The sequence below is a fragment of the Camelus dromedarius genome, chromosome 31 (assembly GCF_036321535.1).
Source record: "Camelus dromedarius isolate mCamDro1 chromosome 31, mCamDro1.pat, whole genome shotgun sequence".
NCBI lineage: Eukaryota > Metazoa > Chordata > Mammalia > Artiodactyla > Camelidae > Camelus > Camelus dromedarius.
This window is the reverse complement of record NC_087466.1, coordinates 23,522,600-23,538,096: the sequence shown is the minus strand read 5'-3', so window position 1 is coordinate 23,538,096 and position 15,497 is coordinate 23,522,600. Positions and strand designations below refer to the sequence as shown.

Genomic DNA, 15,497 nt, shown 5'->3' with positions numbered 1-15,497 from the left:
GGGTTGGAGAGAATGTGGAGAAATCAGAGCCCTGGTGCTGGTTGGTGGGAATGGAAAATGGTGCAGCTGCTGTGGAAAACAGGGTGGCAGATTCTTAAATACTGAAAAATAGGGTTACCACAACGTGATCCAGCAGTTCCACGTATGGGAATACACCCAAAAGAATTCCAAGCAGGACTGAATCATCCCCCCATTTTATAGAGCAGGAAAAAAATTCACAGCATTATTCGCAAAAGCCAAAAGGTAGAAGCAACCCAAGTTGCTACAGATGGATGGATAAACAAGAGGCAGTATGCACATGCATGTGCGTGCACACACAGTGGAATATTACTCAGCCTTAAAAAGGAAAGAAGTTCTGACACCTGCTGCAGCATGAATGAATCTTGAGGACATGATGCTCAGTGAGATAAGCCAGACGTGGAAGGACAGACACTATCTGATTCCATTCATACCGGGCCCCTAGAGGAGTCAGCTTCACAGAGACAGAAAGTAGGGGGGTGGGGGCCAGGGGATGGGGGGGAGTTAGTGTTCAGTGGGGACAGAGTTTCAGTTTAAGAAGATCAAAAAACTTCTGGAGAGGGAAGGTGGTGATGGTTCATATGAATGTATTTAATGCCCCTGAACTGTACACTTAAAGATGGTTAAGATGGTACATTGTGTTGTTATGTGTATTTTACCACATTAAAAAAAAATGTGTTTTTAGTACCTCCCCAAGTCTCCCTTTAGTTCCCTTTCCTTCCCCCCAGGCCCCACCCTCTCTGTCCTCTTTCTTTTCCCAACCTGGTCTCAGAAGAGGCTCTGATAAACTCACTTACATGGAGGTGTGAATCCGTAATGAGGCATAGTGACTTTCTCAGCCCAGGAGTCTTTTTCGTTAAACAGGAACAAAAGTGAAAAAGAATGGAGGTGCTTCAGGCATTGGTGCAGGCTGACCACAGGGCTGCTGGGAGCTGGGCATAGGGAAGGCTGACCCCGGGCTGGCTTTCTTCTGTTCAGATCACTGCATGTGCATGTCTGTCTGCTCCTAAGCTGGGCTCTGATGCCAGGAGCGGTGATCCCAGTGTGGTGAGGGCAGAGCCAGGGGAGCCGAGGGCAGTGGTGCCATCACCAGGGCTGGGCGGTGGCGGGTGGGGGGGGGAGGTGGTCACAGCACTGGGCAGCACCACCGTGTCCCTCCCTGGACCTGGGTCTCTAGCTGTGCTGATGGTCGCTCTGCTCCCATAAGACTCACCAAATCTGATGTTATTTTTCAATTAAAATTTGAAACTGCTTGACATCCACATGGCCAATAGGCACATGAAAAATGCTCAACATCACTAATTATTCAAGAAATGCAAATAAGAACTACAATGAAGTATCACCATTTGGTCAGAATGGCCGTCATCAAAAAGTCTACAAATGATAAGTGCTGGGGAGGGTGTGGAGAAAAAGGAGCCCTCGTGCAGTGTGGTGGGAATGTAAATTGGTGCAGCCACTATGGAGAGTGGCGTACAGTTTCCTTAAAAAACTACAAATAGACTTATGTGATCCAGAAATCCCACTCCTGGGCATGTATCTGGAGAAAACTCTAGTTTGAAAAGACACATGCACCCCAATGTTCATAGCAACACTATTTACAATAGCCAAGACTTGGAAGCAATCTAAATGTCCAAAGACAGATGACTGGATAAAGAAGTTGTGGTATGCATTTATACAACGGAATACTACTCAGTCACAAAAAATGAAATAGTACCATTTGCAGCAACATAGATGGACCTGGAGATTGTCATACTAAATGAAGTAAGCCAGAAAGAGAGAAAAATAACACATATTACTTACATGTGGAATCTAAAAAAAAAACATATGAACTTATTTACAAAGCTGAGGCAGACTCACAGACATAGAAAACAAACTCATGGTTACCAAAGGGGGGGGTGCGGGATAAATTAGGAGCTTGGGATTAGCAGATACACACTACTGTATATAAAACAGATAAATAACAAGGTCCTACTGTAGAGCATAGGGAACTATATTCAATACCTTGTAATGACCTGTAACGGTAAGGACTCTGAAGAGGAACAGATACACATGTATAACTGAATCACTGTGCTGTGACCAGAAACTAGCACAGCATTGTAAATCTACCATACTTCAATTTAAAAGTTATAAAAAATAAAAATACAGAGTTTTACCAGATTAAAAAACAAAAGATTTGAAGCTTCCTCCCTGCTGCCTCCACACCTTGGCCTTTTAAACAAGGCTTTAAGGCCCAGAAAAGGAGCTTGCCTTCCCTTCAGCAGCGCGTGGGGTTTGAGGGCACTGAGTGACTCACAGGAGGGACGGGAATAGCAGAGCCTTTGGAGAAGAGGCAGGGAGGGTGGCGGGGCCTGAGCAGCTGTCCTGCTCCTTTCCTGGCTTTGCAGGGTGGGCGTTTCCGCTGGGTGCCTGAGCGGGCGTCGTGGGAAACAGCAGGTCCCCAAAGACTGCCCTTGGGGGCCAGCGTCTGTTCCCCAGGGTAACTCAGAGATGCACAAGGAGTGAGTTAGTGCTGCTGGGGAAAGCATTCAGCCAGAGCACCAGATCCACGTGACCTGTAGAAACACAGGGAACCTTCCCAGCTCTCAGGAAGGTGCCTGGGAGTCCCAGTTCCCCTCGCTGACTGTAAGTTGCATTTGCAGTTTGCTTTTTAGGAGCCCTGATTACGTAAGCAAAATGAATGATCAGAGAGCTCTTACTTATCAAGGCAGGGGGCTGTGTGGTCCATGTTTGCCCTGAAGCCTGCCCTGAAGGGATTGCCTCTTAGGTGCAGAATCAGATATTGAATGATCTGGAATATTGTATTGAATTCCCCCAGGCAGGCAGCCCTGTGGCAGGAAACAAATGAGCTGGGAATCCAGGACACGGTGAAAGGAGGTGTTCAGTGCCCACAAAGCCTGCAAACCCAGCGTTTTACTGATTGCAAATTTCTTACTTGCCCGAGTCCAAAGGGGCCTATTAAACTCCCAGGAAACTGGGCAGCCCTTCCTGAAGCTGATGGGAAGTTCAGGCCCAGAATCTAGTTCTCATTAGATGACTGCTGTCAGATGCTTTAGGCTACTCTCCCACCTGGTGCCACTGTTGCTGCCGCCAGAGACTGTGTTTCGGTGCAGGAGTGAGTCGAGTGGCCGGATCTGGTGCCCGGGTCTGGGATGCGCTGTGGTGTCTGTGCGCGGTGGGGGGGGTGTCTCAGCACCCCGAGTCCTGGAGCCGGTACTGCGTGTGGTATGAAGTTCACGACCTGTGAACCTACGACCTACGAACTCCTCTTACCTGCTGACCAGAAACCTGAGGTGCCCTGGAATTCTGGCTCAGTTACGAGTAAGTTACGGACGCTGGGCATGCAGCTCATTGGCCGGTGCCCCCTCTTCTTTATCTTACAGTGAGAAAGCGAGGGGCGTTTACTGGGTGACGCACATGGGTATTTGGGATTTGTGGGGCCAGCTACCTTTGGCTGGAAGGCGAGGGCCCCCACGCAGCCCCCAACATCTGAGTATCATTATCTGCGTTTCCTTTGTTAAAAAACAAAATCTTTTTCCAATTCTTACTTATTTTTTATTGAAGTAGAGTTGACTTACAGTGCTGTGTCAGTTTCTGGCGTACAGCGTGGTGATTCAGTAACACTTGCACACATACTCCTTTTCACTGTAGGCGGTTACAAGAGATTGGATATAGTTCCCTGTGCTCCACAGTAGGACCTTGTTGTTTCCATCGAAGGAGGAATTGTCTGGGCTTCTAACTTTGGATGTCTAAGAACTTTCTCTTTTCATTTTGGCAGGGAGGGGAGTTTATACGTCTCAGTGACAATCTCTTCCCATCCTTTTTGCTATTCCGAGACCTCTTTCCCCTTGAGTAGAATACCCTGGCTTGGTTCCCAGGAGAATGTTCTAGTTCAGGTGCCACTATGACAGGATGTGGGTCTGGTGCTATGGACTGTTCATGGAAGTGACCAGCTTTGAGCTCCAGACACCGGGCAGCCAGGGACCAGGGGCTTGTCAGCCAGTGGGCCTCTCCACGGAGGCTCCGGGCACCGGCAGGGCTGGAAAGGCAGGCAGGGCAGTGAAGTGGGGGCCAGCCTTGCCAGCAGCCCATTTGAAGCAACAGCGTGTTTTTCACTTGGAAGCCTCGGTCCTGTCTGCAGGACCGAATCAGAGAGGGTGCCCTTTTCTGCACACTTGGCTGGGTTCTTTCAGCTGCACGTAGCGGGACCCAGGCTGTGATGGAAGCACCCAGGGCCATGATTGTTCTCCTGGACTAGACAGCCGGAGCCCAGGGCCACGGCAGCTTCTGGAGACGGACGAGGACGCGGGCTCCTGCTCCCCTGCAGTGCCATCCCACTGGGGCTGTGGCTTCTGTGGTCCCCGCGACATTGCTGAGTGCCACATCCTCGCTGCAGCTGGGACAGCCACTGCTTTTCTTATAAAGCCTGTGAGGTCATCGTCCCCCAGAGACTCCTGCTCGCCTGTCATTGAGAACGATGTCACACGTGTCTCAGTCTGGGTCCCTGCAGCAAAGAGATGGCACTCCCCCAAAGCAATAGGGAGCATTACTGAGACCGTTTCGACGGGTGTAGGCGAGGTAAGGGGACCGGTGGGGTGATGTGACCAGCAACAGTAAAGGGTTCTCATTTGTTGGGAAAGAGAGGAGGTTGTCACCAAAAGACATTTTTTTTTCACATGAGAAATCAGTCTTTGAGATTTCTCAGGCCAATTTTAACCTCATGTTCCCAACACTTTCTTTTTCTTCTCTTGTCTTAATTGTGGAGACACTGGAACCAGACTGTTCAGGTTTAAAGTCCTAAACTCAGGGCATCGGCAGGGCTGTATCCTTTCTGGAAGCTCTAGGAGGGTCCTGTTCTTACCTTTTCCAGCTTGTGGAGGTCCCATGTTCCTTGGCTCGTGGGCCTTCCTCTATCTCCGAAGCCAGCAGGATAGCATCTTTAAAATCTCTCTTTTCTGGCCCCGTTCCTCTTGTCTTACTTTCATAAGGACCCTCGTCATTACAGTGGTCCCCCCTGGAAAACCCTGGGCAATCTCCCCAGCTCAAGACCCTTAACTGAATCACATCTTCAGGTTTTTTTGTTTGTTTGTTTGTTTTTGCCATATAAGGTAACGTTTGCAGGTTCCAGGATTAGCATGTGGACGTCTTTGTGGGGTCATTATTCAACCTACCTCAGTTTCCCCCTACCTAAATCAACCCCTTTGTCCCTCTCTCGTCTCTCCTACCAAAAGACATGGTTTCTGTTATTGCAAACCAGACACATGACCTAAATCATGCCAATAAACATAAAGGGGACATGATAGAAAATTTTAAGTCCAAGAAATGAAAAACCAGTCTTGGTATGAGATGAAGTGTTTTAGGGTTATTAAAGAGCAAATGCCAGTAACTTTCAGAGCCTTTTTGTTGCCGAGAAGTCCTCTGCAGGTTCTTCCTCATCCTTTTCTACTCCCTTTTAAAGCACTGACTTCAAGACCAATAAAACTTGTATTTTCTCCCCCAACATTACTGCTTTCTGTTAAGTTGCTACAATGAACGCAGTATTTCCCACAATAGAAGTGAAGCATTGTAGCTCCATTGGGTAAACAGGATTTATGATCAGGCCTGACCCTCTAACATCTGTCCTAACCACTGTCTGCAACATCCCTATGGGAGAGCGGATCTGGTGCCTGCCAGTCAGTTTCCAGATTCACGTCTGGGTTTGAGCTGCCTTGCAGGTTGGGGGACTGGCCATTCTTGACCAAAGTCCTGGTCGGTGCCCCTTGGAGGGTGATTCTGACTGCCCTGTGCTCTTATAAGGGACTGGATAATCACTGAATGTACGTAAATAAATGAGTTCTGCAAAGGGAGCCTGAAACCGTGTCAGTTTCCCTACAAAGTGTGAGTCTGATTTCTTGGGAACACCTGACTCAGGTGGACTTCGGCTGTTCGTTCTGCTTCTCCTCTCTGATGATAGGGAATTGGATCACAAAAGCAAACTCCTGTCCGGTTGATGCTTACGCCCTAATGAGGAGCAACCCCAAGAAAAACATAAACAGTTCATAGGATGATCTCAGGTGAACGCCCATGGGAATGAAGTGGGGCAGAGAGGTGGGGGTGGAGGCAGGCAGGCTGGTCCCTGAGGGCCTTGGGAAGGAGAGGCGCAGTTGATGAAGAGGAGCCAGGCTGGCGGAGATTGGGGGTGGAGTGGGCGATGGGTAGGCATCTTCCACTATGGAGGCTTCCATAGCACGTGCAAAGGCCCTGGGGTGGGAATGAGCTTGACTTGTTAAAGGGTCAGAAAGAGGTGAGGATGGCTGCCCATGGTGGCACTGCAGCAGCAGCTCAGATCAGAGAGGCGGGTGGGCAGGTGCTACAGGACTTTGTAGGCCACCCCAGGAGTTTGGATTTTATTCTAATTTCCATGGCAGCCCCGGAAGGTTTCCATCAGGGAGTGGCAAGATCTGATTTCTGTTCCAAAAAGCTTAGACTGGCTAGTGTGTGAGACTGGACTTGCGACATTCGAACACTATTCCCAAGTCTAATTTCCTGGATTAGCCAGAACACGAGGGGGTGGCTTCTGGCAGAGCTGATATTGAGGTTCGTGTTCGGGTAGGGCTTAGTTTGTATTGGTTATGACATTTTCACAGGGAGCGTTTGAATTTTTTCTCAGGTTCATTGCCTGAGGCATCCCGCAGTAGCACAATGGCATTAAAGTACTTCTGTGAATCAGACCTCTCTGCGACCTCTTAATAACAGCTTCCCTGTAACCCTGTTCCACTTAGGAATGCCGAGTGGGATCCTCCCTTTCCTTCTGTGCCTCAGAAATTGTCAGGTTAAACGAACACTCTGTACATAAAGCATTTTATGTGAAACAGAAAGGACTTTTGTAGCTAAAAAAACATGACTTTGTGACAGTCTATTATTGAAGACATAATTCATGTTGTAACATTTGGGAGTAGGGAAAGAAATTAAAATTCTGTGGTTGAGTTAAAATATGCTGCACAATGAAAAGTAATGGAGGATAAATCAGGTAACCTCTCATCAGCGATGTGCCCTTATCTGTTTCAGAGAGGCCGTGGGAGAGATTGAGAATTAGTGGTGCGCCCAGATAAGTTCCAGACACGGTCCTGGCTGGGGGCTGTGGGTTGTGGATGGATATGGTTTCTGAGGTTATTGGAGCACTCATCATTATAATCCACTGGAACCTGATTGCCATTTTTATCCACTTTAAGACGGGGTGAGATTTTTAGACAAAAGAATTAGTATGGCTATGCAATTTGGGTAGCATTTTGTGTCTGTTAGGGCTTTCAGTTCAGAGGGACAGAACAATTCAAATGGGTCCAAGTGAACTTAGGGAGTCTGTTGGCCCAAGCAACTGGAAAGGGAAACATTAGCTTCAGGCACAGCTTGATCTAGGTGCTCAAGGCATGTCATCAGTGACCTGCTTCTCCCTCTGCATCGCTTGGCTCTACGCCCATTTTGTTGGCTCTGATCTCATGTGAGTTCTTCCCTCATGATGGCAAATGATACTCCAGCCTTTGTCCTCAACTTTCCAAGTTCAGAGGGTGAGAGAGTCTCTTTCCAAATTCCTACTCAAATCCAATAGCTCCTTTTCCACTGATGTGACCGGGTCCCTGGGTCCCCAGCCAATCGCTATATCCAGGTGATGGGATTACACTGATTGGCCAGGCCTGGGTCCTAGTCCCAGTTGTGAGCCAATCCCTGCGGCTTTGGTGAGGATGGGCGGGGTGAGGAGGGAGGTTGCATGCTGATTGGTCAGCCCTCGGTCACGTGTTCACCCCAGCAGGGGTAGACCCGCCACGAAGTCCCTGATTGAGGATGAGGGAGGGGAAGTCCCGAAAGAAATTAAAGTGGAAGTGACGTGCTGGCTGGGAAACGTTGAAATAGCTGCCTTCTCTCCACGCTTGCTACTCGTAGGTGAAAGCAGAGTATGCTCGGCTTAACCACACGCTCTCCGTGGTGACCAGAGAACGCGATTTGGCCGTGCAGGAGAAACACCAGCTCCAAGCCAAGCTGGAGAACCTAGAACAGGTCCTAAAGGTAGGGGAGCTCCCACGTCCGCTCTCCTCGGGGTCCGCGCGGGGCGGGAAGGGCTGCGGGACTCCAAGCGGAAAGTGGTGGAGACCCTCAAAATCGTCAACATTCAGGGCTCCTGGGGCCGTTTTACCCGTGCTGTGGTATAAGAAAAAGCAATAAATAACGAAATTCGAATGTTTCTGGAAGCCATCCCGTAAAACCAATTACGCATTTCCATTCCTTAGGATGTTAAACACAGCTGAGCGAGAGATGATGGTAGGCTGTGCTCCTGAATGGAAATTGGGCTTAAGTTGAAGACCAGAGGTGTCTACATTGGTTTTTCGAACTTCGTGAATTTTAAGCTGTCCTTCAGATGGTTAACGACCTTCGTTATAAAGAGAACAGCTAAGTCAGAAAATGGCTTTGTCAGGAGGCAGGTAATTGGACACCTCATGCATTCCTGATGAGCTAGGATCTTCTTCAGTGTTTAATGGGTGGGTTGATTTCCTATTGATGTCACTGAGTTAAGCGGAATGAATTCTTTGGTTTTTTGGTTTTTTTGAGTGTTAAAATTTTATTGAATTCTCATCGTGAGAAAAGATTTTAAAAACGTGAAAGAATAAAATAGGAATCCTATGCAGTCCTGTAATCTGGTACCTAGTTTACTTTAAGCGGTGGTGTTTCACAAGCGTGGGGCTCAGGGCTCTGCTGCGCCCGCCGGCCCTCCTGCATGAGGGAGTGGTCTTCACGCCACCTCTGGCTCCTCTGGGGAACGGCTGAGCCCCGGGGGGAAGCGGGCTCGTGACTGGCGGGGACTGGTGTGGAGCAGGAAGTGGGTGCAGGGTTTCTCTTCAGGGTGATGAAGATGTTCTGGAATTAGTGCCATGATTACACAACCGTGGAACTGTACCAGGGCCTCTGAAATGACCACTTTAAGAGGGTGAATTGTATGGCATGTGACTTACATCTCAGTTTAAGAGTGAAGATGACCTGTTCTCTCACAGCGGGCCCTAAAGGAGGGCCACGTGCTTCTCGTGTGGTTCTCGGGGTGGCAGAGCTGTGCCCAGTGCTGGTGGCTTCTGAGACACGCTCCTGTGTCCACCTCGCCCTCTCTGGAGGAAGGGCCCAGGCTAACCCTGACCACACGGCTTTTAACCATTTGCTCTGAACTTAGAACGTAGCCTCGTTCCTAAAGAAATGAGACAGCACCACATAATTATTCTTTTCAGCGCCTGCCGTGACCGCTGACTGTGAGTTCTCTGAGACACAAAAGGTGCTTCATTCACCTCTGCCCATAGAGCTTGGGAAAGTGGGGGTTTGGTGAATTCAGTGGAGGATGGGCTGGGAATCCAGGGTGTACCCAGGGGCTTGGCTGAGGGTCTGCTGGGGTCAAGTGACTACGGGGGACAGTGTGGAGCAGTGGTTCTCAGCAGGGTGCCTACACATCTAGAAGGCACTTGGCAGCCTGGGAACATTTCTGATGGGTCTGATGGGGAGGGGGCTATTGGGCAGAGGCTTGGGATCATGGCAGCCCTCCTGTGATGCACAGGACAGCCTCCATGGTAGAGAAGTAAGCAGCCCAAAATGTCACTGGTGCCCAGGTTGAGAAACTCCGTGTTAGTTTCCTGTTGCTGCTGTAACAGATGGGCACAACGGAAAGGATCACAGATGTCCTCTCACAGTTCAGGAGGTCGGATCCAGAGCGGGTGGGATGGGGTGGAAACCGGGGTGTCAGCAGAGCAGTGCGCTTTTTGGAAGGTGTTAGGGACGCCTTTTTCTGCCTCCCCACCTTCTCACGCCTGCTCCTGGCCCCTCCCTTGGCCTGCAGAGTCGGCAGGTTGGCGTCTTGTCTCCTCTCTGACCCTCTGCCTGCCTCTTACAAGGACCCTGTGATGACACTGGGCCCACTTGGACCGTGTCCCCATCTCAGCATCCTTAACAGAGTCCCTTTGCCATGTAAGGTGACGTATTCACAGACCCTGGGGATGGGGAGGTGGACATCTTTGGGGGACGTTATTCAGCCTGCTCCCCACTGGAGTATTTTAAGGAAGTGACCAACAGCACTGACCCTGCCTGTGGGCAGAGGAGGCCCGTTTGTAATTCCAGGGAGTGAAGTTCGCATCTATCCAAACCCGTCTCCTGCCTGCCCACAGGGCTTCAGGCCAGTCTTTCCTCCTGCCTGGAGTGGGTGAAGGCCCATGCATTCTAACTGGCATGGTGGGGCCCTCCGCCCTTCCGTCTGACCTGGGGTTAGAACCTCATCACCAGGGCCCTGCACCCGTGGAGACGCCCCAGGTTTGGATCTAGGTTCTGTCCATGGTGCCCTGCAAATAGCCCTCCCATCTTGGGGGTCCAGACCAGGGGTGCCGTCTGCCCTCAGGGGACAGACAGGGGAGGAGGCCTGTGCAGGAGCTGGGGGTGAGCTTGGGGACGTTAGGACAGGGAACTCGAGGGTCTGGGGAGCTGGATTGCGGTCCAGGAGGGGAGAGTGTGGGATTTGGGTGGGCTTGTCCTCTTAGCCCCATGGGACAGAGACCCCAGTCTGAAGGGTGGTACCAGGTGGCAGGGCCTTGGCTGGCTGGGCAGCCTGTGAGCAGCTAGCAGTGGACACGGTCATCTTTGTCACCAGGAAAGCAGCAAGAGCTGGAGAGGTTAGCAGCTGTGAGGGCCCTGTAGGGACTGGTGACAGCGTCATGGGGCAGGATTCTGGCAGATGCCACCCCCTTCCCGCCTTGGTCACCAGCCGCCACTGCGCTGTTGTGTCTTGTTTGTCACGTGGCAGCCAGAGCAGCACTGACCAAACAGAAATCCAATCCCAGCAACACTGTGGACCCTCCACGTGCCCCCCTAGCTCACTTACGCGGCCCCAGCCCCTGACTGCCAGGGCCACCCTCACCTCCCAGGGCCTCCGTCCTCTGCTCGCTGCCCCTGCTCCACCCACTCCTAGGCCAGCCCAGAAGAGGGGCCTTGCTGGAAGCTGACGGAGCTCTGACTCAGAGCATCTTGGCTCGATGAGAAAAGGGAGAGAGAAAAAGACCTGGAGATCAGAAGAGGCTTGTCCTCTTCAAGAGGGAGATTCTGTCACAGTTGAAGGAAGGAAAGCCAACATCTCAGAAATTCACAAAACCCTCTGTGATCTGCCCTTTTCCCACACGCGGTGCTAAGAGCCTTGGGGGCTGAGAGCGGGAGGGAAAAGAGCAGGGAGGTGTGGGTTCCACCGAGGCAGTTGCTGGAATCTGGGCTCTTGGACAAAATTTGCTGCTTTCAAAGGACCACCTTCAAGTGGGGTAATTGTGGTTTAAGGAGCATTGCCTCAGTATGGACTGATTGAAAAGCACAGTGATTTTCACCTTCTTCTGATATTTTGTTCGTAATAGTAAAAGGGTTATTCAGAATCAGCTCTTTTCCGCCCCTTGAGCAGTAAAGCCTGTCTGTGGCAGTAGAGAAGGAAGGAGGTGAACGCTGGGCTGAGACACAGCTGACTTGACTTTGAAAACCCTGTTGTTTCTGTAAACTTGGGTACAGTGATAACATTGCACTTCCAGAAGCCGCCCAGACTCCCCCACAACCCCCAGAGTATGGTGTCTGGTCTCCAGGTGTCATCAATTTGAACTGAATTAGCCCCCCAAACTGGTTTCAGTCAACCTGATTTGCTGGGAGCCAAAGAGAACTTGTCCAGGCTTGGGGAGCATGCAGAGGGGAAGCTGCGAGGTGCAGGATTCCAGTCTGAGCATCCCTTCAGCTGGAGCCGGACCAGACGGCCCTGCTCCCAGCCCCTGCCCTTCATCTGGGAGAAGCAAAGATGCGAGCTGCTGGTCAGAGGGAGACCAGTGACTGGCTCACAGAATCACGGTGTCGTCATCTTCTTACTGAATTATGACTGCTGCGTAGCTCTTCTTTCAGAACGCAGAAGCTGTTAGTGAAAGAGATAAGACTGAATTTGGGGCTGTTTTCTCTGAGAGATGGAGCCATGTGCTGTTGTGATGAGGGTCTTTAGGGATGGAGGCTGGGGGTCAGGGAACCACCTTGTGCTGGAGACAGGGTACACTGTGACCACGGGATCCTTGGTGCAGGAGAACCCTCGGTCCTCACACTGGGGAGAATCCTGTGGAAGCGGCTTTGTTCAGTTACCAGATGATGCACGAGGCAGTGTGATGCTCCGGCAGCAAGCGTGGTGTCTTGTGTCTGAACATCCAGTGGTCACCGCCAGAAGCTAAACTGTATCGCCTCCTCCCGGCCACCATCTTCAAAGTTCTCAGAGTGGTGGGCTCAGCAGGGGCACACCGTTCAGTAAATGAAGAATGCTCCTTTATGTTGACATGGTGTAATCACGGCTCTGCACTTGGGCCAGCACGCATCCAGTGTCTGTCTGAACTGTTAATTACCCCGTTGGTCATGTTCGTGAGTTAGTTGGCTTTTTAGTTTCCAAATGTCACTGACGTGCCACTCGTCTTTGTACCGATAATTCAGTTTAGCCGAAGACGACGCCTGCCTCCCTCTCTCATTGTGGGTTCTGTAATCGCGAGTCCGCCATCACAGCAAGATGGTGACAGTTCTGGTTTTTTTCAGAGGCCTTTTAATTTTTTTACTTTATATTCAGTGGTTAGGAAGGTCTCAATGACCACGTGACATCTGGGCAGAGACCTGGGTGAAGGGAGGAAGGGTGTTGTGCAGAAATATGGAGAAAGAATGTTCCAGCAGAGGGAACAGCAAGCACTAAGGCCTGAGATGGAGGGGTGGGTGCCTGACTTATTTGAGGAGAGTGCAGAGGCTAGAGTTGCAGAAACAGGATGAAGAGAGGAGCCGGGCAGCTTAAGGTCTGGAAGGTCCAGCCTCCTCCTTGCTCTCGGCCACACTGCCTCCTTTCAGCTCTTCTCGTGAGCACGCTCCAGCCACCCAGGGCCTTTGCACTTGCTGTGTCTGCTGTCTGGGTTGCTTTTGTCCTGGTCACCTCCAGGAGCCTATAAGCACGATGGCAGTTTCTGTATCTTTTCTGCTAAACAGTTTATCCCCAGTGCCCAGCCTGGTGTAGAGAAACCATATAACAAATGTTTGCTGCGTGAATGAGAGGTGGAGGCGCGATATTCTCAAGTCTTCCCTGCGTACGGTAGCCAATATTCTAAGCCCCCCTGCTTAGCTAAGAGGTGAGCCCTCGGCTTTGCAAAGCCTTCAGGAATGTATGTCCTTCCTGAGACTGACTGTCCCCTGGGGCTGAGCCACAGCCACCTTAGTGGAATTAAAATTGAATCATGTCCCGGCTGCTCACCCTCACCGATGGCTTCTTACTACACAGAGATGAAGATCTAAACTCTTTCCTGCAGGACCCTGCTCTCTCTGCCCCTCACCGAATCCCTCCCCCCTGACTCCTACTATGACCCCTTAGAGCCTGGGCCCAGCTTCACTGGCCTTCCCTGTCTCTGGAACATACTACACTTGTGTCCACCCCAGGGCCTTTGCACTTATTGCTTCTCCCACCTGGAATGCCGTTTCCCTCAGCACTTTGTGTTTCTGACTCTTGGCCAGTTGAGTCTTGGGTGTCATGTCCGTTACTTGGTGATGCCTTTCCTGGCCTTCTTATCTCCAGGAGCCCTCATCCAGGCCAGTCGCTACCATGTCATCCTATTGTGTTGTCTCCCGAGCAAACTTATCTTGCTTGTTTTGTCTGTGTGTGTGTTGTTTGTTTTCTCTTTCCAAAAATGTAACCTCCTTGAGAGAGACTTTGTTTCAGTGTGTAGGACAAAATCTGGCATCAAGGAGGCACTCAGTAAAAATATTGAGTAATTAATCAATGAACAGCTGAATGAATGAATGAATGCAAAGTGAATGAGTGAGCCCATGCACCAGCGACGGAACTGGGTACATGAGTGATCGCACGCACGCGTGAGCGAGAGACCACGTGAGTCCTGACCTGGCCTGCCACGGCAGGCCCCTTCTGCCATGGGGGGGACCAGTGGAGCAAAAGTGCAGGCTTGTGGTCGAGGAAGCCTGTCTAGAAGGATTGCTTCTCTGGGCTTCAAGTGCTTCCGCCAGAATGCAGCCACAAGTGAAATGCAGCCTCTGGCTGAGACTCAGATTCTCCAGGAGGGCAAACCGCCGGCGAGTTTGTGATTTCCAGTGTCTGCTCAGCCCCGGCTGGGGGACCGTCAGACGAGGATGTCCCCCCACCAGGCTCCTCACCTCCGAGTCCGACAGCCCCCCGCTCGGGTCTTGGCACAAGTGTCTAGCCTGGGATGAAGTGGAGCGAACCACACGATTTTTCCCTCCAGCGTCTCAGGCTCAGGTGTCCCGTAGAAGAGCCTTATGTTTTCACGTGCACTTCCTGTTGCTGGATGTTTAGGGCATTCTGGGTGCTCAGCATCCTGCCAGCTCCAGTGAAGCGGAAAGGAGCTTGTGAAGCTTTGGTTTCTGCTTCTGACCAGAGCACATCCTGCCACCCTTCCCCATGTCTTCTTGCTCAGGACCCGTGAGATGGGCTGTTTGTCAGGAGCAGAGAGACCTGTGTTACGGGATAGCCTTGCTGTCCTGGCAGGGGACAAGCGGCACACTCGAAGTGTTCACTTTGAGAGAGCCCAGTACAGCGAGCGCTTACAGAGGTGTGGGCTGGGGGACCGGCCGGGGGGTGAGGCACAGAGACCAACAGTGCTGGCCGCTGTCCACCCGCGGCCTGAGGGCAGCTTCTGGAGCCTGGCGGGCACTGCAGCCGCGGGGAAGCCAGGGGAAGTGAACGGTGTCCCCCAGATTCACAACCACCCAGAACCTGTGAGTGTGGCTGTGCTGGCAAAGAAGTTCCTGATTCCTGGAGAGAGAGAGAGAGACAGAGGAATTTGCCAGCGTGTTATCCCCTCCCAGCCCTACTGACCCACCGGCAAGCCCCAGACCACTTTTAAGTTTTCGGACATTTCCAGTAAGATGGTGGAGGGAGGCATTTCAACGTTGATTTTTATTGAATTTAGAGAAAAATCATGACTTAAACAGGACCATCCTGTTCCTTGACGTCAAGGATCCCTGAGCACTCTGTCCAAGTGTGACAGGCCAGGCTGACGGCAGGTCTACAGGTAAAACTTCGCAGCCCCCTCTGGTTCTGTGACCAGCACGCAGCGCAAATTCTAGAACTCTGACCCAGGAGTATACAGAACATTTCTGATGAGTTAAACAACATGTTATAGTTTATAATTCAAAGACAAAGGTAGTATTCGGGACCAGGTTTTGTTCTCCTGATCAACAGATTAGTCAGTTTCAGCGCAGATAATCTGAGGCTTATTTTGTGTTGATGAACAGCCGATTATGTGGGATTAATAAGTAACTCTGGCAGTGACAATTAATCTTCCCTTGTCTCCAGCTCCTCCTCTCTGGCCCTTCCGTTATATTGTATCTGTGCATGGAGACTCATCCTTACACCTATGAATACAAACCTGCCCGCGGTCATTGTCAGGTTTAATTAAGGTTTTGGAGTTCATTTTCTGAGT

General features: G+C 50.9%; 1 protein-coding gene across 6 annotated transcripts in view; it reads left to right on the top strand.

Moving 5' to 3' along the window:
• Window positions 1-15,497, top strand: part of RIMBP2 (RIMS binding protein 2) — a 236,167-nt gene that overhangs the window by 144,916 nt on the left and 75,754 nt on the right. For 3 of the 6 annotated variants that reach the window (XM_064481314.1, XM_064481316.1, XM_064481315.1), the window contains 2 exons: window positions 7,933-8,055; window positions 8,277-8,468. The exons of 1 other annotated variant lie outside the window; for it this stretch is intronic. In XM_064481314.1, coding sequence (XP_064337384.1) covers window positions 8,325-8,468 — 144 coding nt within the window. In that variant the 5' untranslated portion in view covers window positions 7,933-8,055; window positions 8,277-8,324. The remainder of the gene's footprint in view (window positions 1-7,932; window positions 8,056-8,276; window positions 8,469-15,497) is intronic. 2 more of the 6 variants (XM_064481320.1, XM_064481324.1) reach the window with 1 other exon arrangement.